Source organism: Tachysurus fulvidraco, chromosome 13, assembly GCF_022655615.1.
Source record: "Tachysurus fulvidraco isolate hzauxx_2018 chromosome 13, HZAU_PFXX_2.0, whole genome shotgun sequence".
Classification (NCBI taxonomy): Eukaryota; Metazoa; Chordata; class Actinopteri; order Siluriformes; family Bagridae; genus Tachysurus; species Tachysurus fulvidraco.
In genome coordinates this window covers 24,767,944-24,792,387 of record NC_062530.1, presented here as the reverse complement: position 1 = coordinate 24,792,387, position 24,444 = coordinate 24,767,944, and the positions used below count along the sequence as shown (strand labels likewise).

General features: G+C 40.1%; 3 protein-coding genes across 3 annotated transcripts; all 3 read right to left on the bottom strand.

The window, feature by feature from the left end:
- Positions 1–5,241: 5,241 nt before the first annotated feature.
- LOC113652522 (extracellular calcium-sensing receptor-like) lies at positions 5,242–11,695 on the bottom strand. Its single transcript, XM_027161636.2, has 8 exons — positions 11,581–11,695; positions 10,188–10,305; positions 8,838–8,999; positions 8,389–8,677; positions 6,989–7,738; positions 6,675–6,902; positions 6,317–6,440; positions 5,242–6,155 (listed from the first exon to the last, which is right to left on the bottom strand). The coding sequence occupies exons 1-8, from the start codon at positions 11,693–11,695 to the stop codon at positions 5,242–5,244; spliced, it is 2,700 nt and encodes an 899-aa protein (XP_027017437.2).
- Positions 11,696–12,896: 1,201 nt separating this feature from the next.
- Positions 12,897–19,174, bottom strand: LOC113652521 (extracellular calcium-sensing receptor-like). Its single transcript, XM_047822803.1, has 8 exons — positions 19,028–19,174; positions 18,562–18,685; positions 16,044–16,260; positions 15,620–15,908; positions 14,630–15,379; positions 14,314–14,541; positions 13,976–14,099; positions 12,897–13,810 (listed from the first exon to the last, which is right to left on the bottom strand). The coding sequence occupies exons 1-8, from the start codon at positions 19,172–19,174 to the stop codon at positions 12,897–12,899; spliced, it is 2,793 nt and encodes a 930-aa protein (XP_047678759.1).
- A 1,966-nt stretch (positions 19,175–21,140) lies between these two features.
- LOC113652520 (extracellular calcium-sensing receptor-like) lies at positions 21,141–24,444 on the bottom strand. The gene is made up of 7 exons (XM_047822802.1): positions 24,425–24,444; positions 24,112–24,273; positions 23,685–23,973; positions 22,779–23,534; positions 22,469–22,696; positions 22,219–22,342; positions 21,141–22,054 (listed from the first exon to the last, which is right to left on the bottom strand). Exons 1-7 carry the CDS (start codon positions 24,442–24,444, stop codon positions 21,141–21,143), a joined length of 2,493 nt encoding a protein of 830 aa, XP_047678758.1.

Genomic DNA, 24,444 nt, shown 5'->3' with positions numbered 1-24,444 from the left:
GTAAAAACTACAGATCCAAGCAGCTGCATATTATGCATCATAATTAAACAATGTTGGCTCAACAGCTGCATGGAACTGCTTGATTAAACCTTACAATTCATAATAGAAACCAAGGCATCATAGTAGATTACAACCTTAAATTCCTTGTCCACTTATCCCTCATTGCCAGTTCAACACATCATATGTGTAGCAATTGCCACAGTGCTGTCGAACAAGAACTTTGATTATACAATTTACCTTTTTAGACACTCAACAACTTGTGAACAGAAAGAAAATAAGTATATATTTCATGACATCAGTCATGAATATCACTTGCCTTGCATCCATTCCTTGTGTTACCTGCCAAGACTTATTTCTGTGTATTTCAACAAGCTGACCCTGTTGAGGGTTAGTACTCCACCACAATGCAGGCATGTCTGTCTTCTGCCCTGGTGGCTTCCATCCTGTCAGCAGAGAAAGCTATTTGGCTAGGTCAAAATCTCTTTGGCTGTTCCAGCTCTGGCTCAGGTTTGAGCTTTCTTCCATGCAGGCATCACCTCAGGGTTATAAGGGTTACATGCCACAGGCTTCATACCCTTATGTGGAATGAAGTAATTTATAATGAAGTGCATGTCCCTTAGTGCCCCTCCTTGAACCGCCACCTTATTGTGGTGGAGGGGTTTGCGTGCCTGAATGATCCTAGGAGCTATGTTGTCTGGGGCTTTCTGCCCCTGGTAGGGTCTCCCAAGGCAAACAGGTCGTAGGTGACAGGCCAGACAAAGAGCCGTTCAAAAACCCTTATGAAGAAAATTAAAACAAGGTCCATGACGTTGCCCGGTATGGCGCAACCGGGGCCCCACCCTGGAGCCAGGCCCGGGGTTGGGGCTCGCTTGCTCATAGCTCCCCAGCTCAGCAGCAATGTGTTGGAGTTCACCCCAGTGAACGAGAGGGTCGTTTCCCTGTGCCTTCGGGTCGGGGATAGGTCTCTCACTGTTATTTGTGCTTATGGGCCAAATTGCAGTGTAGAGTACCCAACCTGCTTGGCATCTCTGGGAGGGGTGCTAGAAAGTGCCCCGACCGGGGACTCCGTCGTTCTACTGGGAGACTTCAATGCTCACGTGGGCAGCGACAGTGACACCTGGAGGGGCGTGATTGGGAGGAACAGCCCCCCCGAACTGAACCCGAGTGGTGTTCTGTTATTGGACTTCTGCTAGTCACAGTTTGTCCATAACGAACACCATGTTCAAGCATAAGGGTGTCCATCAGTACACATGGCACCAGGACACCCTAGGTCGGAAGTCGATGATCGATTTTGTGGTTGTTTCATCTGACCTCCGGCCGTATGTCTTGGACACTCGGGTAAAGAGAGGGGCAGAGCTGTCAACTGATCACCACCTGGTGGTGAGTTGGGTCCGATGGCAGGGGAGGAAGTTGGACAGACTTGGCAGACCCAAACGTACTGTGAGGGTCCGCTGGGAACGTTTGGCAGAGTCTCCTGTCAGAGAGATCTTCAACTCTCACCTCCGGCAGAGTTTCAACCAGATCCCGAGGGAAGTTGGAGACATTGAGCCCGAGTGGACCATGTACTCCACCTCCATTGTCGATGCAGCTGCACGGAGCTGTGGCCGTAAGGTCTCCGGTGCCTGTCGTGGCGGCAATCCCCGAACACGGTGGTGGACCCCGGAAGTAAGGGATGCTGTCAAGCTGAAGAAGGAGTCCTATCGAGCCTGGTTGGCTCGGGGGACTACGGAGGCAGCTGATAGTTACCGGAGGGCCAAGCAAGCTTCAGCCCGGGTGGTTGCAGAGGCAAAAATTCGGGTCTGGGAGGAGTTTGGTGAGGCCATGGAGAAGGACTATTGGTTGGCCTCGAAGAAATTCTGGCAAACCGTCCGGCGCCTCAGGAGGGGGAAGCAGTGCCCTGCTCACACTGTTTACAGTGGGAGTGGGAATCTGCTGACTCGACTGGTGACATCCTCGGATGGTGGAAGTACATCCGAGTACTTTGAGGATCTCCTCAACCTCACCAACATGTCTTCCATTGAGGAAGCAGAGGCGGAGGGCTTGGTTGTGGACTCGTCGATCCCCCAAGCTGAGGTCACTGAGGTAGTTGAGAAGCTCCTTGGTGGCAAGGCACTGGTGGGTGGATGAGATCCGCCCTGAGTACCTTAAGTCTCTGGATGTTGTGGGGCTGTCTTGGTTGACACGCCTCTGCAACATCGCGTGGCGGTTGGGGACAGTGCCTCTGGACTGGCAGACTGGGGTGGTGGTCCCTCTGTTTAAGAAGGGGGACCGGAGGGTGTGTTCCAACTACAGAGGGATCACACTCCTCAGCCTCCCCAGAAAAGTCTATGCCAGGGTACTGGAGATGAGAATTCGACCATCTCTATACCCTCGCCAGGCTGCTGGAGGGTTCATGGGAGTTTGCCCAACCAGTCCACATGTGCTTTGTGGATCTGGAGAAGGCATTCGACTATGTCCCTCGTGGTGACCTGTGGGGGGTGCTCTGGGAGTATGGGGTCCGGGGCCCTCTGCTAAGGGCTGTCCGGTCCCTATATGACAGGAGCAGGAGTTTGGTTTGCATTGTGGCAGTAAGTCAGACTTGTTCCTGGTGCATGTTGGACTCTGGCAGGGCTGCCCTTTGTCACCGGTCCTGTTCATTTATATGGACAGGATTTCTAGGCACAGTCGGGGGCTGGAGGGAGTTCGGTTTGGGGACCATGGGATTTCGTCTCTGCTTTTTGCAGATGATGTTGTTCTGTTGGCTCCCTCAAATCAGGATCTCCAGCGTGCACTGGGACGGTTTGCAGCCGAGTGTGAAGCGGCGGGGATGAGAATCAGCACCTCCAAATCAGAGGCCATGGTTCTCAGCCGGAAAAGGGTGGCTTGTCCGCTTCAAGTTAGTGGAGAGCTCCTGCCTCAAGTGGAGGAGTTAAAGTATCTTGGGGTCTTGTTCACGAGTGAGGGAAGGATGGAGCGGGAGATCGACAGGCGGATCGGTGTATCTTCTGCAGTAATGCGGTCGATACACCGGTCTGTTGTGGTGAAGAAAGACCTGAGCCGCAAGGCGAAGCCCTCTATTTACCAGTCGATCTACGTTCCTACCCTCACCTATGGTCATAAGCTTTGGGTCATGACCGAAAGGACAAGATCCCAGATACAGGCGGCCGAAATGAGTTTCCTCCGCAGGGTGGCTGGGCGCTCCCTTAGAAATAGGGTGAGGAGCTCGGTCACTCGGGAGGAGCTCAGAGTAGAGCCGCTGCTCCTCCACAGCGAGAGGAGTCAGCTGAGGTGGCTCGGGCATCTGTTCCTCCTGGACACCTTCCTGTGGAGGTCTTCCGGGCATGTCCAATCGGGAGGAGGCCCCGGGGAAGACCTAGGACACGCTGGAAGGACTATGTCTCTTGGCTGGCCTGGGAACGCCTCTGTATTCCCCCAGAAGAGCTGGAGGAAGTGTCTGGGGAGAGTCTGCTTAGTCTGCTGCCCCCGCGACCCGGTCCCGGATAAACGGTAGAAAATGGATGGATGGATGGATGGATGGATGGATGGATGGATGGATGTTTTATTAATAAACCATGTGTCAGAAAACCGGGGTTAAAAAGAGACCCAAATGCAGGATAGTAAAAAATCAAGGTTTATTAGTTAAACGGTTTATTAAAAAAAAAAAAAACACAGACCAGACAAGGCAAAACAAAAGACACATAAGGGAAATGTGTGTGGAGGTGGAAAGGAATAGACAAGGGTGGGGCAGACACATGAACACAAAACGTAAACAAAAGGCACATAGAAAAAGTCCAGGCTAGATCCTGACAGTAACAACCCCCTGCTTCCTGTTTCCCGTGGAGGGCGCCGCCTCACTTTTTTGGCTGCAGAGGAGGTGACCAGCCAGATTTTGCTTTATGTTTATTTTTCGGTGTCCTGCGACATCGCCCCGCACCTGTTCTGGTGGGGGACGTCACTTCACTTCCTGTTTTTCTGTGGAGGACGCCGTCTCACTTCATGTCCATGGGGGTGGTGCAGGCCCGTAGGTTTGCTCTATATTTTTTTAGTATTTTCTTTTGCTTTGTGGTGGAGGGTTTTTCCCTCCCTCCCTCCATTCCTTTCTGGGTTCTGTACCAGGGTCTGGCCGTGGCTTGTCTGCAGTGGTCACTGGGACTTTCTGCTTGGTTGTGAATGTCGCTCGGATGTTCTGTTCAGCTGTGGACGTTACTTGGCCCTTCTGTTTGACTGTGGACATTGCTCGGGTCCTCTGCCCCGCCGAAGTGATCATGTTTCCCTCAGATATTATGACTGATACAAGATTGGCTCGAGGGGGGTGTACTGTCAGGTTCTAGCCCAGAGTTTTTTACCTGTGCCGTTTGTTTATGATTTGCGTTCACGTTTCTGCCCAACCCTTGTCTATTCCTTCCCGCGTCAGCAAACCTGTCGCTTATGTGTCTATTTGTCTTTGGTATTTAGCCATGCCACATTGCCTTTAGCAAAAAATCCTTGTCTTTTGTTTTGCCAGTGATTGGTTTTGTTTGTTTTATTAATAAACCATGTTTCTTTTACTATCCTGCATTTGGCTCTGTTTTTACCCTGGTTTTACTCTGACAGACTGTCCATTTTTGATCCAAATCATCAAGGATGCATATTAATGTCATGCATGAATTGGACACAGATAGATCTGTTAATTATCCAGGCTTGTCATGTAAAGTGATGCCTTCTGCAAACCCTTATGTGATTTCTCTGATAGCTTTCATTTATGGACTTTTCACAATCTGTATGGTCAATTTTCACAGAACCTCCAAACACAAAACCACTTCAGCCACCATTCCACATGCTTTGCCACCTATATCTGAATCAGACTCCATCAGATCACTAGTGGGCAGACGGAAACTATAGAAAATGCAACTGAAAATTAAATGATTACTTAAGATTCATCACCTAGTGCAACCATTTTGTTAGTTTATTCTCAGTTCTGTTATTGTATTTATTTGTAAGATTGTTGGTGTCTGCTAAAGTGCCCCGGAACAAGCACTCATAGCCTTTTACATGGACATTGATACATCATAAATTATTTGTGCCTATGAAATAATTTTATTAGATCAATCATTACAAACATGGATGTTGCTGAACACAGAATATATTTCTATGGACAGAAATAAGACACAATTCAGATTTTTGCATGATTACTTTAATCAGGTCCCAAGCATGTCTATCTTAGATCCAAGTTCAACAGTCTTCAGCAAAAATGAAAATGCAAATGGCTGAACAGTTTGTTTCTTAGAGTGATCTGGATGCAGGTTTCCCCATCATATTTTTCTTTGAGTTTAGTTCAGGTTTAAACAGAATAATATAACATTTAGGTGTAAATATACAGAATAGCAGAGCAAAACTGGAGGCCAGAATAGCAAATATCTCCACGGCTACAGTGAATTTTCCAGGTGAACTCACATAAGCTGGAATAAATGTGATCCAAACGGCACAGAATATCAGTAGGCTGAATGTAATGAATTTAGCTTCATTAAAATTATCAGGCAGCTTCCTAGCTAAAAAAGCTAAAACAAAGCACACGAAAGCAAGAACTCCTATATACCCCAACACAGCCCAGAATCCAATAGCTGAGCCCAAGCTACATTCTAATATGATCTTTTCCTTGTAGTAGTTCATGTTTTTATAGGGGAAAGGAGGGGAAACTGTTAGCCAAATTACACAGATAAGAACCTGTATGAGAGTGAAGGCAAGTACACTGAGTCTCTGTTGTAGAGGCCCAAACCATTTCATGACATTACTTCCTGGAAGTGTAGCCCTGAAGGCCATTAACACCACTACAGTTTTCCCCAGAACACAGGAGATACAGAGGACAAAGGTGATCCCAAAAGCTGTGTGACGCAGCATACAGGACCACTGAGAGGGCCGACCAATGAAAGTAAGTGAACAGAGGAAGCACAGAGTCAGAGAGAAGAGCAGCAGGAAGCTCAGCTCAGAGTTGTTGGCTTTAACAATGGGAGTGTCTTTTTCTATAAGAAATAAAATAGCTACTAACACAGTTAATGTAGCTCCGAGCAAGGAAAAAAATATCAGTATTATCCCCATGACCTCTGTAAATGAAAGAAACTCTACAACCTTTAAAACACATTTATCTTTGAGAGCATTAGACCAATATTCTTCTGGACACTGCTCACAGTTATTTGAATCTGCAAAATAATTATGGTATTTATCATTAGGGAAAAAAAAATTATCTGAAGGATTTATTTATTAATAGCATTATAGAGGAACTGTATCTTAAATAATAATAGGTGGATACAAAATGTACAATTAACAAATATTCTTTGAAACTTGATCATGCTGAAATTACCTGTCTGGTTACTGATCTCTCCTTCTGCACATGGTATACAGTCATAGCAGCAGACAGGCCTTCCTTTCTGTCCAGCTTTCCTGGTTCCTGGGGGACAGCTCTCACTGCACACAGACCTCGGCTTCTAAAATACAAAATATTTTGGCTACAACCTTGGAATAATAAGATCTTATTTGTGCATGCCATAATTAAATGTTTAATAATGAAATCTACAAGTTATTTGAAGCACTGTTGATTCATGTAGAATCAATGGGATATAGAACAAAAAATATTTTTGTTAATTTATTTATTTTACTTATTTGTTTGTTTGTTTGTTCATAACAGTATAGATTATATATTATTAAAATACTGTATTCACATCTCTTTTCTCTCCAGCCCAGACTATATCTTCAGGATTTAGTACAAATTGCTGTCCAGCTGGCAGAGAGGCATCATAATAGCCCACAACCTTAAAGACCACTTCTCCATTTAGCCCTCGTTGCCAGTTCAACACATCATACTTTACAGCCATTGCCCCAGTGCTGTCGAACAGAATATGGTCTCCAATTTTACTGGTAAAATTGACATTTTTTAGAGAATCAACAACCTTCAGGTTGAAAAGAAAACAAGTATTAATTCCAGGATAATGCCAGTCATGAATATTGCCCGCATTGCTTATCCTCTTTGTGTTACCTGCCATGATTGTATTGTTTTATTTTTCTCACAGCTCTTTTCTGTGCATCTCAACAGGCTGTGCAGAGAATGTGCCACAGCATAAACTGCATTGTAGACATTATTTGTAAATCTCAGTTCTGATAAATCTTTACTATAGTTTTTAAATTGAATCATCTCTTCATATTTGCTGCAGTAGCTTTCAGTCTGAGAAACTTTTCCATCTTTATCCAAGCAAGGAAAATCATTTTGCCAAAATCCATTGAGAGCATAGTCAGCAAACCCAGCACTATTCAGTTTTCCCACATCAAATCCAATAGCTCCACCCAGTACAGTAACACTTGCTGGTGCTCCTAGTCCACCCGCAAAAATCCATGACTTACCAACAATTTGGTAGTCAGTGAGATTATTTACATTGAGCTGTTCTACTAGAATGTTTATATCAAATGTGGCGAGAAATACAATGATTACTTTGGCTGTGCCTTTCTTAATAATATCAGCAATTTTTTTCATTTTAGAAGGAACTGACTGGTCAAACTTCTCAGAATACTCAACACATATTCCCTCCTCTTTGGCTGCTTTCATAAAAATAGCAATTCCACTGTTTCCATAATCATTATCACTGTTCACAGCTCCCACCCAAGTCCAACCAAAGTGCTTGACCAAATATACCAGAGCTATACTGTAGTAGTAGTCACTACGTATGGTCCTGAAGAAAGATGGGTACTCTTTTATGTTGCTTAGACATTCACATGTAGCAGAATGGCTTACCTGAAGAAAGACAGGTTAAAAATAATTAATGCTTTTTTGCTTTTCTTTGCATCTTACACCAAATTTTCCCTACCCAGAGAAAATTAGGCACAATACAGATAAACAAATGGAAAACCACAAATTCAAGTGTTATAAAGCAAAAGCTGGTATATAATGTATATTTCCTCTTATATACCCAGGCAAATACTGATGATAGGAACAATAACATTCATTCATTGCGCTTTACTTCTCAATCCTGGTCTGGTTTCCTGTGGGATCTTTAATCCTGGAAAAACTGTGCATAATACCCTGTCACACTATGCACATATTGTTCAACACAAAGTGACATTTTAATATAGTCATTTTGCTTATATGCATGTTTATTAACAGTGTATGGAAATGGAAAATCCTGAGGAAACCACAGCATACAAGAGGTAAAACATGCAAAAATCTACACAGAGGGTAACCCAAGCACCACTTTGCTTAAGAGTGATATATGCTGTTCAAAAACAAATGTATATATATATTTAATTTCTATTCTAATTCAAAGAGCCTCCGATCTGGGCATTGATATTTAGCAAATAGAATAAAAATAAAGATCATCTCATATGGATATTTAAGTCTATAAAATTCATTGTTATTAAACAATAATTAAAACCGTTAATCCTTACCACTGGGATTTTAAATGGTCCTGTAGTTTTTGAGAGTGCTATAGTAGGAGTAGACTCTGACTCTCCTATGATGGCTTGTACTACTGCTTGTCCAGAGCAGGCACCATCTGCTGTCATGTCCTGACCGTTCATCAAAGCCATGGCTGCTTTCATAGATAACAAACCTGAGCGACAGCTGTCATAAATCCTGTAACCAACTGTGATATTTGGGAGCAAGCTGTTGCTTCTGTTGATTTCTTCAATGGCAAAAATCATAGCCTGAGTATGGCGTAATTCACGTAGGTCAAAGCTAAAAATATACATAAAAATCATATGAAATTTCTAATATTTCTTGCATAAAATGAAAAGTGAAGTTATAAAATTGAGAAATGGAAATTATTTCAAAGCACAAAATTTTAGATCAATCACAATCAATCAAAAACAATGTTAAACTGTCCACTGTAACAAACCTATTGCAGATTAAAGGTTGAGGTTTTTCAGTGTATGTCAATGACTGCATCTGTGTACCACGATGTATTGTAAATATTGCTCCAATTATCACATCTCCATGTTTAGATAGCAAAGGATTTGATGGGTTTTCTAGAATATGGCAATATTCTCCCTTTGCCAGGCTAAGAGAAATGAGTAGTGCAAAGAATATCATTACAAAGTGTTTGCAATTCTTTTGCTGCATCACTCTCAAAAGGATATCTTCATGACCTATTTATTGACATGCTCTGTGTCTTCTGGGTATGACAATTTGGGTTGGACAAATCAGAGAGGTGGTGAGATTTGTGATGTCATTCAGGGACTGGATCCATGCTGTCTGCAACTTTATTATTTTTGTTGTTAATTCAATAAAGACCTCAAAAAATATTTTCAGCCACTATTGGTGGTTTGTATATGATGGCCCTGCATGAGCTCTCAAACAATTTTGGCCAGACTGTGTGTTCATTCAATGATTTGTGTGATCACTAACCTTGAAATGAATTTCTGTCATAGTGCTTCAAAGTAGAAGCCTATAATTATTAATTTTTAGAAAAATCAGATTTTATCACTTCCATACACATTTTAATAGTAAAACAGGTGTGTATGGTACGTATTCATATCTTGGTTGAGACAAAGTTTCATTACATATCTAATAATAATCTTGAATTTTTATTCTGTTAATTCTTTTTCTTTTATTATTCCTTATTTCTTTTATTATTCCTTATTGTTTATGTTCTGTAAAGCTGCTTTGAGACAATGTCTATTGTAAAAAGCGCTATACAAATAAACTTGAGTTGAATTGAATTGAATATAAGGAGAGCATAACATCCAACAAAAACATATCTCAGACTTCTGGAGCAAGCCCTCTACTGAGTTTTGCTTCTTTGCTATTTATGCATTTAAATTATGCATATTAATAAATAGATTATGCACATGCATTTGAACTTTGCTACGAAAAACTACACAAGGATATGTATATACAGTAACCTGGTTCCCTGAGAAGGGAACGAGACACTGTGTCAGGGCTGATGCTATGTGAATGTTTCTTTGAAGAAGTGGTGTCTGAAGCTCTGTGTGCACACGTCAGTTTAAAGGCTCGGAATGGACAAGTGTTTATGCACCATCGAGTCGATATAATGCAATCTATGTCACATTACTCCAGCTTCTATTTGTCTGAAGGAAGCGTGAGTGGACACCTGGGGCGTGGCCATTGATGCAGTGTCTCGATCCGTTCTCAGGGAATTGGGTTACGTACGTAACCTGGTGTAATTCTCTTTCGAGGGGATTCAACGCTGCATCAGGGCTGACTCTATGGGAACGTCAATACCCACACTGCCATGCACTGGTCGATGACTGTGCCAGAGGCCGTGAGAGAGCACGAGTGGACTGGAAACAGAAGATCAATAGCCCTGTAGGACTTGGGATCCTGGAGTGGGGTCCAGGACCAGCCTGCCACAGCACAAATATCTTTAAGGGGAACACCCCTGGTTAAGGCACTGGATGAGGTGATACCCTTAGTGGAGTGAGCACTGATGCCAAGAGGTGTGACAAGACTGTGCACCTCATAGGCCTGAGTTATTATCTCCACAACCCAGTGTGCCAGGCGCTGTTTGGAAACTGGATTACCCCTGTTTCGTCTCCCCAAACAGACAAACAGCTAGGAGGAATTATGCCTCAAGCTTGAGCGGTTGACATAGGCTCTCAAGGCCCTTACTGGGCAAAGCAAACGCTGCCTCTCCTGTTCCAATGACTCACTGGGGAGAGAACAGTAGGCCTGTAGAATGAATGGACAACCCGCTACCCTGGGCACCCTAGGGACATATCCTACCCTGGGGTGCAGGATAGTTTTGGACATGCCAGGGCAAATTCTAGGCAGGCAATCAACGGGGCCTGAAAATCTCTCACCCTGTTGAGGGAGGTCTTCAGGGTCAGAAACTTGTCAGAGACAGACTCCTTGGCCTTAAAGGGGGCTTCCAGCAGCCCCTCCAGAACCACAGATTGATGTGTGAGCCCCCCTTAGCCCTGAGCCTACTGTTGCTGGATCCATAGGACACAGGTACATCTACACAACAGGGCATTTCAGTGGTAGACCTCTGCTCTATGTTAGACCAGGAAAGAGAGGTCTTTGTGTGGCTTTGCCATCAGGAATAAAAAGCCTTAATTATTGTCACATTTACACAGTGAAATTCTTTCTTTGCAAATCCCAAATTCTGAGGTTTGAATCAGAGCACATGATACAGCACCCCTGAAGCAGAGTGGGTTAGGGGATTTGGTCTGTGCTTGAACTCAAAATTTCCAATCAACAATCTGGAACCTTAACCACTTCAGCTACCCCTTTATCAGTTGAACATTCTAGAGGTCTGTTTGCCTGACCAGGTAGGGGAGTGGATGATGACTATGTCCAGGTTTGACACTGCAAAATGTTTCATTGGGTGCCCTTGAGCAAGGCACCGAATTCCCCCAACTGCTCCCCGGGCGCTGTAGCTTAAATAGCTGCCCACTGCTCCGGGTGTGTGTTCACGGTGTGTGTTCACTGCTGTGTGTGTGCATGGGTTAAATGCAGAGTACGAATTCTGAGTATGGGTCACCATACTTAGCTGTATGTCAAGTCACAAGTCATTAGCCAGGCATTAGCCAGTTTAGAAGGGGTTATCAGCTTATTGTGGGCTTAGAGGGCCTGACTCAGTCACAATGGGCTTTTTCTTGATGGGGCCATTGTTGTACCTGCTTTACCTAATTCCCAGCTCGTTTCATGCTTGCTTGTCATCTCCAGATCTCCAGGGTGGCCACTGCATACTTGAGGGACTCCAGCTTCTCTCTGGGGGTGTTGGGACCTCATATCTCTATGGCCTTCTAGTCATGATGTAGACAATCACCAGTTCCATAACAACTTCCTTAGCCATATCCTGTTCAGGCTGAAGCCATCTATTAGCACTATGTGGCAAGGCGACCATCTGAGTCTGTCAGGGTTTTGGGAATCTGGCTACAATGCACTAGGATTTCTCTTTTGAGCACAACATAGATGGCAGCCTCTACTGTCAAGAATGCAAATTTGGAGCCTATGAATTGGTCCTACCCAGAGTGGAAGGGATCAAGTATGCAGACCGAGTTCTCCTTGTTCCATTCATCACTGAAACTAACTTCCTCAAAGGTCTGCAGGCAGGCCTTAACATCATAAATGCTGTTAAGTTTCATGAAGAGGCACTGGGCATGATGAAGAGGCAGTTCAGGAGAGAAATGGCAGTGATTGTGGGGATCTATTACAGGTTAGTGGGGTGAGTCTGCCTCATTTCATATAGGTTTAAGAAAAAGGATTTTTGGACTGTTCGGCCTGAAAATAAATGCAACAGAAAGCTAATGGAGTATTTATGTGTGACTCACATTCCCCTGTAGAAATCATATATGAAATCTGAATGTAAATGGTAATACAAGATGGATTTTAATACCAATTTGGTTGTCCATGTTCAATCCAAATCACAAAGGATGTCAATGTTTCTGTCATGTTAATGTCATATATCAATTGGATCCAGACAGGTCTGGTAATTATCCAGGTTTTTCATGTATTAAAGTAACCCCTTCTTCAAACCCAGAGGTGGTTTGTCTGACTCTGTTCTTTTTTGACTTTCCTCAATGGGCAGTCTTCACAGAACCTCCAAACACTAAACAACATCAGTCACCATTCCACATGCTCCGGCTCCTATATCTAAATTAGACTGAATAAGCATATTTGCTAAATTTTGTATTTGTATTTATTTGCACGATTGTTGGTTTATGCTAATGTACACCGAAACAAGCACTCTTCCTTTTTTTAATGGACACATCACAAATTACTTGTGCCTATGAGAGAATTGTATTAGATCTATGATTACAAACATGCATGTTGCTGAACACAGAATATATTTCTATGACAGAAATAAGACACAATTCAGATTTTTGCATGGTTACTTTAATCAGGTCCCAAGCATATCTACAGTATATTAGATCCAAGTTCAATATTCTTTAGCAAAAATGACAATGCAGATGGCTGAACAATTTGTTTCTTAAAGTGATTTAGATGTCGTTTTCCCCATCATATTTTTCTTTGTGTTCAGTTCAGGTTTAAACAGAATAATATAACATTTAGGTGTAAAGATACAGAATAGTAAAGCAAAACTGGAGGCCAGAATAGCAAATATCTCCACAGCTACAGTGTATTTTCCAGGAGAGCTGACATAAGCTGGAATAAATGTAATCCAAACTGCACAGAATATCAGTATGCTGAATGTGATGAATTTAGCTTCATTAAAATTATCAGGCAGCTTCCTAGCTAGAAAAGCTAAAACAAAGCACAACAAAGCAAGAACTCCTATATCCCCCAACACAGCCCAAAAACCTATAGCTGAGCCCAAACTACATTCTAATATAATCTTTTCCTTGTAGTAGTTCATGTTTTTGTATGGGAAAGGAGGAGAAACTGTTAACCAAAGGACACAGATAAGAACCTGTATGAGAGTGAAGGCAAGTACACTGAGTCTCTGCTGTGGAGGCCCAAACCATTTCATTAAATTACTGCCTGGAAGTGTAGCCCTGAAGGCCACTAGCACAACTACTGTTTTCCCCAGAACACAGGAGATACAGAGGACAAAGGTGATCCCAAACGCTGTGTGACGCAGCATACAGGACCAATTAGAGGGCTGACCAATGAAAGTAAGTGAACAGAGGAAGCACAGAGTCAGAGAGAACAGCAGAAGGAAGCTCAGCTCAGAGTTGTTGGCTTTAACAATGGGAGTGTCTTTTTCTATAAGAAATAAAATAGCTACTAACACAGTTAATGTAGCTCCAAGCAAGGAAAAAAATACCAGTATTATCCCCATGACCTCTGTAAATGAAAGAAACTCTACAACCTTTAAAACACATTTATCTTTGAGAGCATTAGACCAATATTCTCCTGGACACTGCTCACAGTTATTTGAATCTGCAAAATAATTATAGTTATTATCATTAGGAAGGAAAATATATTTTACCTGAAGGATTTATTTATTAATAGCATTATAGAGGAACTGTATCTTAAATAATAAAAGAAGGATACAGAATGTACAATTAACAAATATTCTTTGAAACTTGATCATGCTGAAATTACCTGTCTGGTTACTGATCTCTCCTTCTGCACATGGTATACAGTCATAGCAGCAGACAGGCCTTCCTTTCTGTGCAGCTTTCCTGGTTCCTGGAGGACAGCTCTCACTGCACACAGACCTTGGCTTCTAAAATACAATATAATTTTGCTACAACCTTGGAGCAATATGTTTTTTTCTCCTTATGCCCTAATTGCATGGTTTGTAACGGAATTTAAGCAGCTTTTCAGCTTTATACATTTTATTTGAAGCATTATTTAGGTGTCATATAAAATCAGTATAGAACTAACAGTAATTTTATTTACTTATTTAGATACTTAGAAATTGCAAATAATGTATTCACCTCTCTTTTCTCTCCAGCCCAGATTATATCTTCATGATTTAGTACAAATTGTTGTCCAGCTGGCAGAGAGGCATCATAATAGCCCACAACCTTAAACACCACTTCTCCATTGAGCCCTCGATGCCAGTTCAACACATCATACTTTGCAGCTGTTGCTCCAGTGCTGTCGAACAGAATATGGTCTCCAATTTTAGTGGTAAAATCTAACTTTTTTAGAGATTCAACAACCTTCAGATTTGAAAAAAAAAACAGGTATTAATACCAGGATAATGCCAGTCATGGATATTGCCTGCATTGCCTCTCTTCTTTGTGTTACCTGCCATGATTGTATTGTTTTGTTTTTTTGACAGCTCTTTTCTGTGCATCTCAACAGGCTGTGTAGTGAATGTGCCACAGCATAAACTGCATTGTAGACATTATTTGCATATCTCAGTTCTGATAAATCTTTACTATAGTTTTTAAATTGAATCATCTCTTCATATTTGTTGCAGTAGCTTTCAGTCTGAGAAACCTTTCCATCTTTATCCAAGCAAGGAAAATCATTTTGCCAAAATCCATTGAGAGCATAGTAAGCAAAGCCAGCAATTTTCAGTTTTCCCACATCAAATCCAATAGATCCAGAAAGTACAGTAAAACTTGCTGGTGTTGCTAGGTCAATAGCAGAAATCCATGCAACACCAATCATCTGGTAGCCAGTGAGATTATTTAGAATTAGCTGTTCTATTAGAATGTTCATATCAAAGTAGGCGAGAAATACAATGATTACTTTGGCTGTGCCTTTCTTAATAATATCAGCAATTTTTTTCATTTTAGAAGGAACTGACCGGTCAAACTTCTCAGAATACTCAACACATATTCCCTCCTCTTTGGCTGCTTTCAGAAAAATAGCCATTCCATTGTTCCCATAGTCATTATCACTGTTCACAGCTCCCACCCAAGTCCAGCCGAAGTGCTTGACCAAATATGCCAGAGCTCTACCCTGGTAGTAATCACTTGGTATTGTCCTGAAGAAAGATTGGTACTCTTTTTTGTTGCTCAGACATTCACATGTGGCAGAAGGGCTTACCTGAAGAAAGACACGTAAAAACAATATAAACATAATATTTGTGTTTTTGTGTGTCTTACACACAAAGTTTTTTTTTGTTCCCCCAGTATGTACTGTAGTACAATAATTGATATTTACAAAGAAGATTAAAAAAACAACTGTATAATTACACAATTGTTGAAATTTCTTTGTTAATAAAGGTCATAGGTATATTATAACTTTAATTGTTATTAAACAATAATTAAAACCATTACTCCTTACCACTGGGATCTGAAATGGTCCTGTAGATTTTGTGAGTGCTATAGTAGGAGTAGACTCTGATTCTCCTATGATGGCTTGTACTACTGCTTGTCCAGAACAGGCACCATCTGCTGTCATGTCCTGACCATTCATCAAAGCCATGGCTGCTTTCATAGATAACAAACCTGAGCGACAGCTGTCATAAATCCTGTAACCAACTGTGATATTTGGAAGCAAGCTGTTGTTTCTGCTGATTTCATCAATTGCAAAAGTCATAGCCTGAGCAATGCGGAATTCACTAAGGTCAAAGCTACAAATATACATAAAAGTCATATGAAAATTCAAACAGTAAAGTAATAAAATCAAGAAATGCTAATTATTATAAAACAGAAATTTCTAGTTTTCCCATAATCCCAATCATGTTAAAGTGTCCACTATAACAGACCTATTGCAGATTAAAGGTTGAGGTTTTTCAGTGTAAGTCAATGACTGCATCTCTGTACCACGATGTATAGTAAATATAGATCCAATTATCACATCTCCATGTTTAGACAGTAGAGGATTTGATGGGTTTTCCAGAATATTGCAATATTCTCCCTTTGCCAGGTTAAGAGAAAAGAGTAGTACAAGGAATAACATCACGAGTGTTTGCACAGCTTTTGCTGCATTACTTTCAAAAGGATGTCTTCATGATATATTTATTGACATGCTCTGGGTCTTCTGGGTATGACAATTTGGGTTGGACAAATCAGAGAGGTGGTGAGATTTGTGATGTCAGAAAAAAACAGGATGCTGCCTGCAAATCTCAGTTATTTCTGTTGTTATTAATTCAATAAAGACCCCTTTTTTTTGTTTGTTTTTTTTCTTTTTTTTGGAAGATGCTGGGCCTGCTTGGGCTGTCAAACAGCTTGGAGTGTTGTATGCCTGGTTTGTCAGTTTGGGTCATATTGCCTATATACTGTATATTAATTTATAACTTTTTAATTTTTACTTTTATATGCATTTTAAGACTAAAACAGCTGTTATGTTTTATATCTCGCCGGAGACATATTTCTCACCATGATTGTGTACAGTAGCATCCAACACGGACATATCCTTTCCAGACCACCAGAGGGAGTCCTCGCCTGAGTTTTGTGTCTTTGCTATTTAAAGCACATGTATTTTAACTTTGTTATGAAGTCTCTCAGTTTGCAGGGTGTTCATTGGAGCACTGAGCTTTCAGTTAAATTTGTGATATTTGCTATTTTGCCCTGTTCTTATGATGTTGTCTTGGACAACCTTTTACAACTTGATCAGAGGAGTGTTTTTAAGGTAAGGACCTGAACTATTGTGACCCTGTCATGGATCCTCATTCATATGGATCTTTACTCATATAAAGGTGCATGATTTATGGGGTGCACTATTCAGGATCACTTGTCTTTGATGTTAGGGAGTTTGTAAGCCATTTAAGGGCCACACCATTCAACCCGAACCCTCACCACCCCCACCCAACCCGATTTCTACAATCAGTCGGTTCTATTACCTTGTCCAATTTGAACTGCTTCTCCTAACATCAGTATTCTCCACCCATAATTTTTGACATCGATATTATAATATGTTTAAAATACTCTAAATATTTCTATAATATTTATTCTCTTGCAGTAAGATGCTCATGATGTTTTTCAAATAAAAGTATTGTGTAAATTGTAAAGAAGAATTTTTGGCTGGTGTAAAAGCAAATGGTCAAATTACATGAATTCTCCAATGTTCAGAAGGAAAACATATTTTTTTAGCCCATCCATCATCTAGTACAAGCATATGTATACTTTGTTTGTGGAGACTATATGAAATATATAGTGTAGATATATATGCTTTGGGCCTATTAATATTGCAGTGTAGGGGTGATAGCTCTGTGGTTAAGACATTGGACTTCTGATCAGTAAGTTGAGAATTCCCAACACCATCATGCTGTCACTGCGGGGCCCTTGAGCAAGGCCTTTAACCCGCAATTGCATATTGTAAATGTAAATATGAGAGATTTTTTTCTTCCCCTTTTTGATAGACACTGACATGTCACAAACACCGACAAGACAATTTTATGCCAATTAGATAATGGATCTATATTCTTTATATTCAGACATGCATTTTTGTATATGTGTGTGTGTGTGTGTGTGTGTGTGTGTGTGTGTGTGTGTGTGTGTGTGTGTGTGTGTGTTTCTATGAACAGAGATCAGACACAGTTTTTATTTTTTTTTATGTTTAATCCATTTTTATCCATATCCAGATTAATTCTAATTATTTAGTATTGATTGATATAATGTTCTGATCATTTACTCGATTATTATTATTCAACCTGGAAGTGTGTCCGTACAGGTTTAACATTCTTCAGCCGAAATGATAAGTTGTTTGTTTGTGTAAAATTTAAGTAACATGTTTCTTAGAATTATTTCTATTACTGCCTGGAAGTGTAGCCCTGAAGGCAATTAGCACGACTATTGTTTTCCCCAGTACAGATACAGAGACACAGAGGACAAACATGATCCCAAATGCTGTGTGACGCAGCATACAGGACCACTGAGAGAGCCGTCCATTTGAAGTCAGAGTCAGAGAGAAGAGCAGCAGGAAGCTCAGCTCAGAGTTGTTGGACTTAACAGTGTGGCTGTCTTTTTCTACTATAAATAAAATAGTTACTGACACACTTAATGCAGATTCAAACACATAACAAAGTATGAGTCCTATCCCCATAAGCTCTATGACTTTTAAGACACATTTATCTCTGTCAGCATTAGACCATTCTCCTGGACACTGCTCAGTCTTATCTGAATCTGCAAAATAATTATTGTTATCATCATTAAGAAGGAAATGTATCTTCTGGATTTATTTATGAATGCTATTGTTCAGAAACTGTATTCTAAATAATAAAATAAGGATACAGAATGTACAATTAACAGTCTTCCTTTGAAACTTGGTTATGCTGAAATTACCTGTCAGGTTACTGATCTCTCCTTCTGCACATGGTATACAGTCATAGCAGCAGACGGGCCTTCCTGTCTGTGCAGCTTTCCTGGTTCCTGGAGGACAGCTCTCACTGCACACAGACCTCGGCTTCTAACAGCAATGAATAATATATTTGAGACAGAACTATATAAACATGTTCACATATTAATACTCTATTTAAAATAAGACCACCAAATGATCAAATTCTTATCACAATTCCAAGTTGTTTGGGGTTTTATTTATTTATTTATTTATTTATTATTTATTTATTTATTTATTTATTTATTTATTTATTATATTTATATATATTTGTTTGTTTGTTTGTTTGTTTGTTTGTTTTTACTGGCCAGCATTGTTTTTTATCCTTTGAAGCAATAATTCTCACATATTTAGTGACATGAAGATAATATTAAAATTGTATGTATGTATTATTGTGTGTAACACTGTATGTACCTCTATTTTCACTTCAGTCCAGACTGTATCTTCAGGGTTTAGGACAAAACGTTGTCCACTTGGCAAAAACACAACATAATAGACCACTGCCTTATGCTGCACTTCTTCTTCTTCTTGCCAGTTCGCCTCGTTGTATTTAGGCGTCATTACCCCTGTGCTGTCAATCCACACTTCTTCTATCGCAGTGGTGCAATCTAACTTTTCTAGAAACTCATCAATCTCCAAAGGGAAAATAAATTAAGCATCAATTTCATGACAAAATCAGTCAGTGTTACATCTTGCTGTCAATTCTCTTACCTGACATGATTGTATTGTTTTGTCTTTCTCACAACTCTGGTTTTCTCTGCATCTCAGCAGGCTGTGTAGAGAATATGCCAGTTCCACAGTAAAACCTGTATTGTATATATTTTTTTCATATCTCAATTCTGATGTATCATCATTGCAGTTTTTACATGGAATCAAATCTTCATACATGCTGCAGTTGTTCTCAGTGTGAGAAATTATTCTCTCTGTATACAAGGAAAGGCACACAGCTCACAAACCAATATTCAATTACAACATTATCAGCAAAACTGACAGAGCAGATATCATCCACTGTCATGTATGTCCTTACCATTCATCATAGCCATGTCTGTCTTTATAGATAAAAATCTTGAACCACAGTTGGCATAAATCCTGTAACAAATTAAAATACTCATGATTAAGCTTTTTTTTTTTTTTAAATCAGTCTTAGCAAGGTGTTAAATCTCTGAGGTAAAAAAACTCTCCAAACATATAATGGCTTATCTAATCTAAATCTAAAAGAAATACAATGCTGAAAAAAATGCAGATTTCCAAGATCACCAGAACAAACCTAATGCAGATTAAAGGCTGATGTTTTTCACTAAGTGGCAGTCTGGCAGTCTGAATACCACTATATGTTGAAAATACAGCTCCGATGATCACATCTTCATCATTAGAAAGTGTTAGATATTCTGGAATTTCCAGAATATGATCATTTTCCCTCTTTGCCAGGCAAAGGGAAAGGAGCAGTACAAGGAATAACATCACAGATTTTGTTCAGTGGGTTTGCTGGATCTGTTCTTAACAGATATATTCTTCATATATTTATAGACATGCTCTGTATATTCTGGTTTATGACCATTCAGTCTGGACAAATCAGAGCAGTGACGAGCTTCGTGATGTCATTAAGGGACAAATTATTATTCAAATGATATACAACCACTGCTGTAGGCTTGTGCATGCTGGGCCTGCTTGTGCTCTGAATCTTTCCATTTCTTGTATGTGTTCACTGATCAGTAAATGGCAATGACAGCTAGATGCCTATGACAACATCATTAGAGTCAAATATTGATTGAATAAAGTGGAAGTGCTTTGAGGCCTGGGGGAAATTTATAGACAGCAATTAATTAATAAACTGGCAAAATGGCCAAGCCACATACAACCTCATGCATGGGACAACATGTAATTACAGTCCCTCAATATCTCTCCAAACATCTTGAATGGAGACATACAGTAACAAATCTGTTGAAGGCTTATGGTTGATGTTTGCTGTCAGGTGCTTATAGTGTACTGGGTGGACAGACACCAGAAAGATGTGGTGGATTCTAAGTGAGGTGCCGCGTCCCATTGTGCACCTTATTACAATTCAGGGGACTCTTTATTGCTAGGAAGTGATCCACAGAGACCCTCTTAACCATCAAAATTAATTAAACAAACATTAAGGCAGCTCTGCTTATGTTTTATATATATATATATAGCATAATAGCATTTCTGGACACAATCATACATGTTTAAATTTTAACTAACAAATGTACCCACAAAGATAGGAATAACTGACAGGTTTGGGCTATTACATTTGACAGTTTTAAAATCTGCAGCTTTAGTTTCAAAGCTAAAAAAGAAAATGATTCAATTTGTATTCTGAGGTAAATGTTATGGTAATTTTTCATAGTGCTGTGTGTGTGTGTGGGGGGGGGTGTGTGCGTGTGTGTGTGTGTGTGTAATACAATGATAGCGACAAACACAATAGATTTTTAATGATTTTTTTTATATGATCTCATCTATATTGGTGCTTATATTTATAATACATGCAAAAATAATTGTAGGTTTCTCAAAGTGATTTAGATGCAGTTTTCCCCATCATATTTTTCTTTGTGTTCAGTTCAGGTTTAAACAGAATAATATAACATTTAGGTGTAAATATACAGAATAGTAAAGCAAAACTGGAGGCCAGAATAGCAAATATCTCCACAGCTACGGTAAATTTTCCAGGTGAACTCACATAAGCTGGAATAAAAGTGATCCAAACTGCACAGAATATCAGTATGCTGAATGTGATGAATTTAGCTTCATTAAAATTATCAGGCAGCTTCCTAGCTAGAAAAGCTAAAACAAAGCACAAGAAAGCAAGAACTCCTATATACCCCAACACAGCCCAGAAACCTATAGCTGAGCCCAAACTACATTCTAATATAATCTTTTCCTTGTAGTAGTTCATGTTTTTGTAGGGAACAGGAGGAGAAACTGTTAACCAAAGTACACAGATAAGAACCTGTATGAGAGTGAAGGTGAGGACACTGAGTCTCTGCTGTGGAGGCCCAAACCATTTCATTAAATTACTGCCTGGAAGTGTAGCCCTGAAGGCCATTAACACAACTAATGTCTTGCCCAGAACACAGGAGATACAGAGGACAAAGGTGATCCCAAACGCTGTGTGACGCAGCATACAGGACCACTGAGAAGGCCGACCAATAAAAGTAAGTGAACAGAGGAAGCACAGAGTCAGAGAGAATAACAGCAGGAAGCTCAGCTCAGAGTTGTTGGCTTTAACAATTGGAGTGTCCTTTTTTATTATAAATAAAATAGCTACTAACACAGTTATTGCTGTTCCAAACAAAGAAAAAAATACCAGTATTATCCCCATATCCTCTGTAAATGAAAGAAACTCTATGACCTTTAACACACATTTATCTCTCTCAGCATTAGACCAATATTCTTCTGGACACAGCTCACAGTTATTTGAATCTGAAAAATAATCATGATTATTCTTATTAGAAAAGAAAAGAAATATTTGTCAAGGTTTCATTTACTGATGGGATTTTTCAGGATCTGTATCCTAAATAATAGGAGGATGATGCAAAATGTACAACAGAAGTAATGTCTTTGAAATTTGGTCAGGCTGAAATTACCTGTCTGGTTACTGATCTCTCCTTCTGCACATGGTATACAGTCATAGCAGCAGACAGGCCTTCCTTTCTGTACAGCTTTCCTGGTTCCTGGAGGACAGCTCTCACTGCACACAGACCTCGGCTTCTAATTATCAAAAATGAACATACTGTATACATATACATACACATTTATATAATTTATCTTTGTGTTGTTTGTGTATAACAATTTTTGGATATATTTAAACCAAGCATTAGACAAAATTATCTTTACCTCTTTTTTGCCTCCAGCCCAGACTACATCTTCAGCATTTAGAACAAACTGTTGTCCACTTGGCAGAGAGGCATCATAATAGCCCACAACCTTAAACTCTACTTCCCCACCAAATCCTTTTTGCCAGTTGACCACATCATATTTCGCAGCTGTTGCACCAGTGCTGTCGAACCAGACATCTTCTCCAGCTTTGGTGGTGAAATTGACTTTTTTCAGCGACTCAAGGACCTTTAAAAGAAAACAGAGAACAGTGACATTCATTTAATGAGAGCGTTGATAACTTTCCTTCTGGTTTTGCTTTTCGTGTTACCTGCCATGATTGTATTGTCTTGTCTTTTTCACAACTCTGATTCTCTCTGCATCTCAGGAGGCTGTGTAGAGAATGTGCCACAGCATAAATTGCACTGTAGATGTTATTTGCATATCTTAGTTCTGGTATGTCTTCATTGTAGTTTTTAAAGGGGATAATTTCTTCGTATCTGCTGCAGTACTTTTCACTTTGAGACATGTTTCCCTCTGTCTTCAAACAAGGGATATCAGTTTGCCAAAACTCTTTAATAACATAATCAGCAAAACCAGCAATGTTCAGTTTTCCCACATCTAATCCAATGGATCCAATCAGTACATTATAAGTTGCTGGAGTTGCTAGATTGATCGCAGTAATCCATGACTCTACACCAATCATCTGATAGCCAGTGACATTCTTCAGAATAAGCTGATCTATTAGAACATTCATATCAGCTTGTGCAATAAATATAATAACTACTTTGGCTGTGCCTTTCTTTATAATATCCACCACTTTTGTGATTTTGGCAGTGTCTGAGCGGTCAAACTTCTCAGAGTACTCAACACATATTCCCTCCTCTTTGGCTGCATTCAGAAAAATGGCCATTCCATTATTTCCATAGTCATTATCACTGTTCACAGCTCCCACCCAAGACCAGCCAAAGTGCTTAATCAAATATGCCAGAGCTCTACTCTGGTAGTAATCACTTGCTATGGTCCTGAAGAAAGACGGGTACTCTTTTCTGTTGCTCAGACATTCACATGTAGCCCCATGGCTTATCTAAGTAGACAAAGATAATTCCTTAAAGTCAAATTTTGTCAGAAGTTAGAATTGACCTACCTTATATTTATTTTCACTTAGCACATGTTTCATTGGCTAAATAATTGGGAAAATAATATAACATGGGGTGTAACAGTATTTGTTTCTTACCACTGGGATCTGAAACGGTCCTGTAGTTTTTGTAAGCACTATAGTAGGGGAAGACTCTGACTCTCCTATGATGGCTTGTACTGCTGCTTGTCCAGAACAGGCATCATCTGCTGTCATGTCCTGACCGTTCATCAACGCCATGGCTGCTTTCATAGATAATAATCTTGAGCCACAGTTATCATAAATCCTGTAACCGATTGAGATATTTGGGAGCAAGCGGTTGCTTCTGTTGATTTCATCAATTACAAAAGTCATGGTCTGAGCAAACCGCAGTTCTCTTAGATTAAATCTGTCAAAATAGATTGCAGAGGATAAAAAATACAAAGGACATTTAAAATAAAGTTTAAACTAAAATAAATGGTAAAGACAATATTTAGTCATTTTTCTTGCAGGATATTTCTTGCTTCAGTTTTCCACTATAACAAACCTAATGCAGATTAAAGGTTCAGGTCTTTCAGTATACTGTACTGATGGATTTTGTATACCACTGTGTATTGAAAATAAACCTCCAATTATCACATCTCCATCTTTAGCCAGTAAAGGTTGTACTGGGCTGTCCAGAATATGGCAGTTTTCCCCTTTTGCCAGCCTAAAAGAAAACAAGAAAGCATAGAAAAACATCACTAAGTTCATTTTTTTTTTTTTCATATGAATCCACAGCAGCTGTCATATTCACCAATTTTATAAACATGCTCCGGTCTCATCTGCATATGATTGTTTAATTTGGACAAATCAGAGACCCTAAACTTGGTGACGTCAT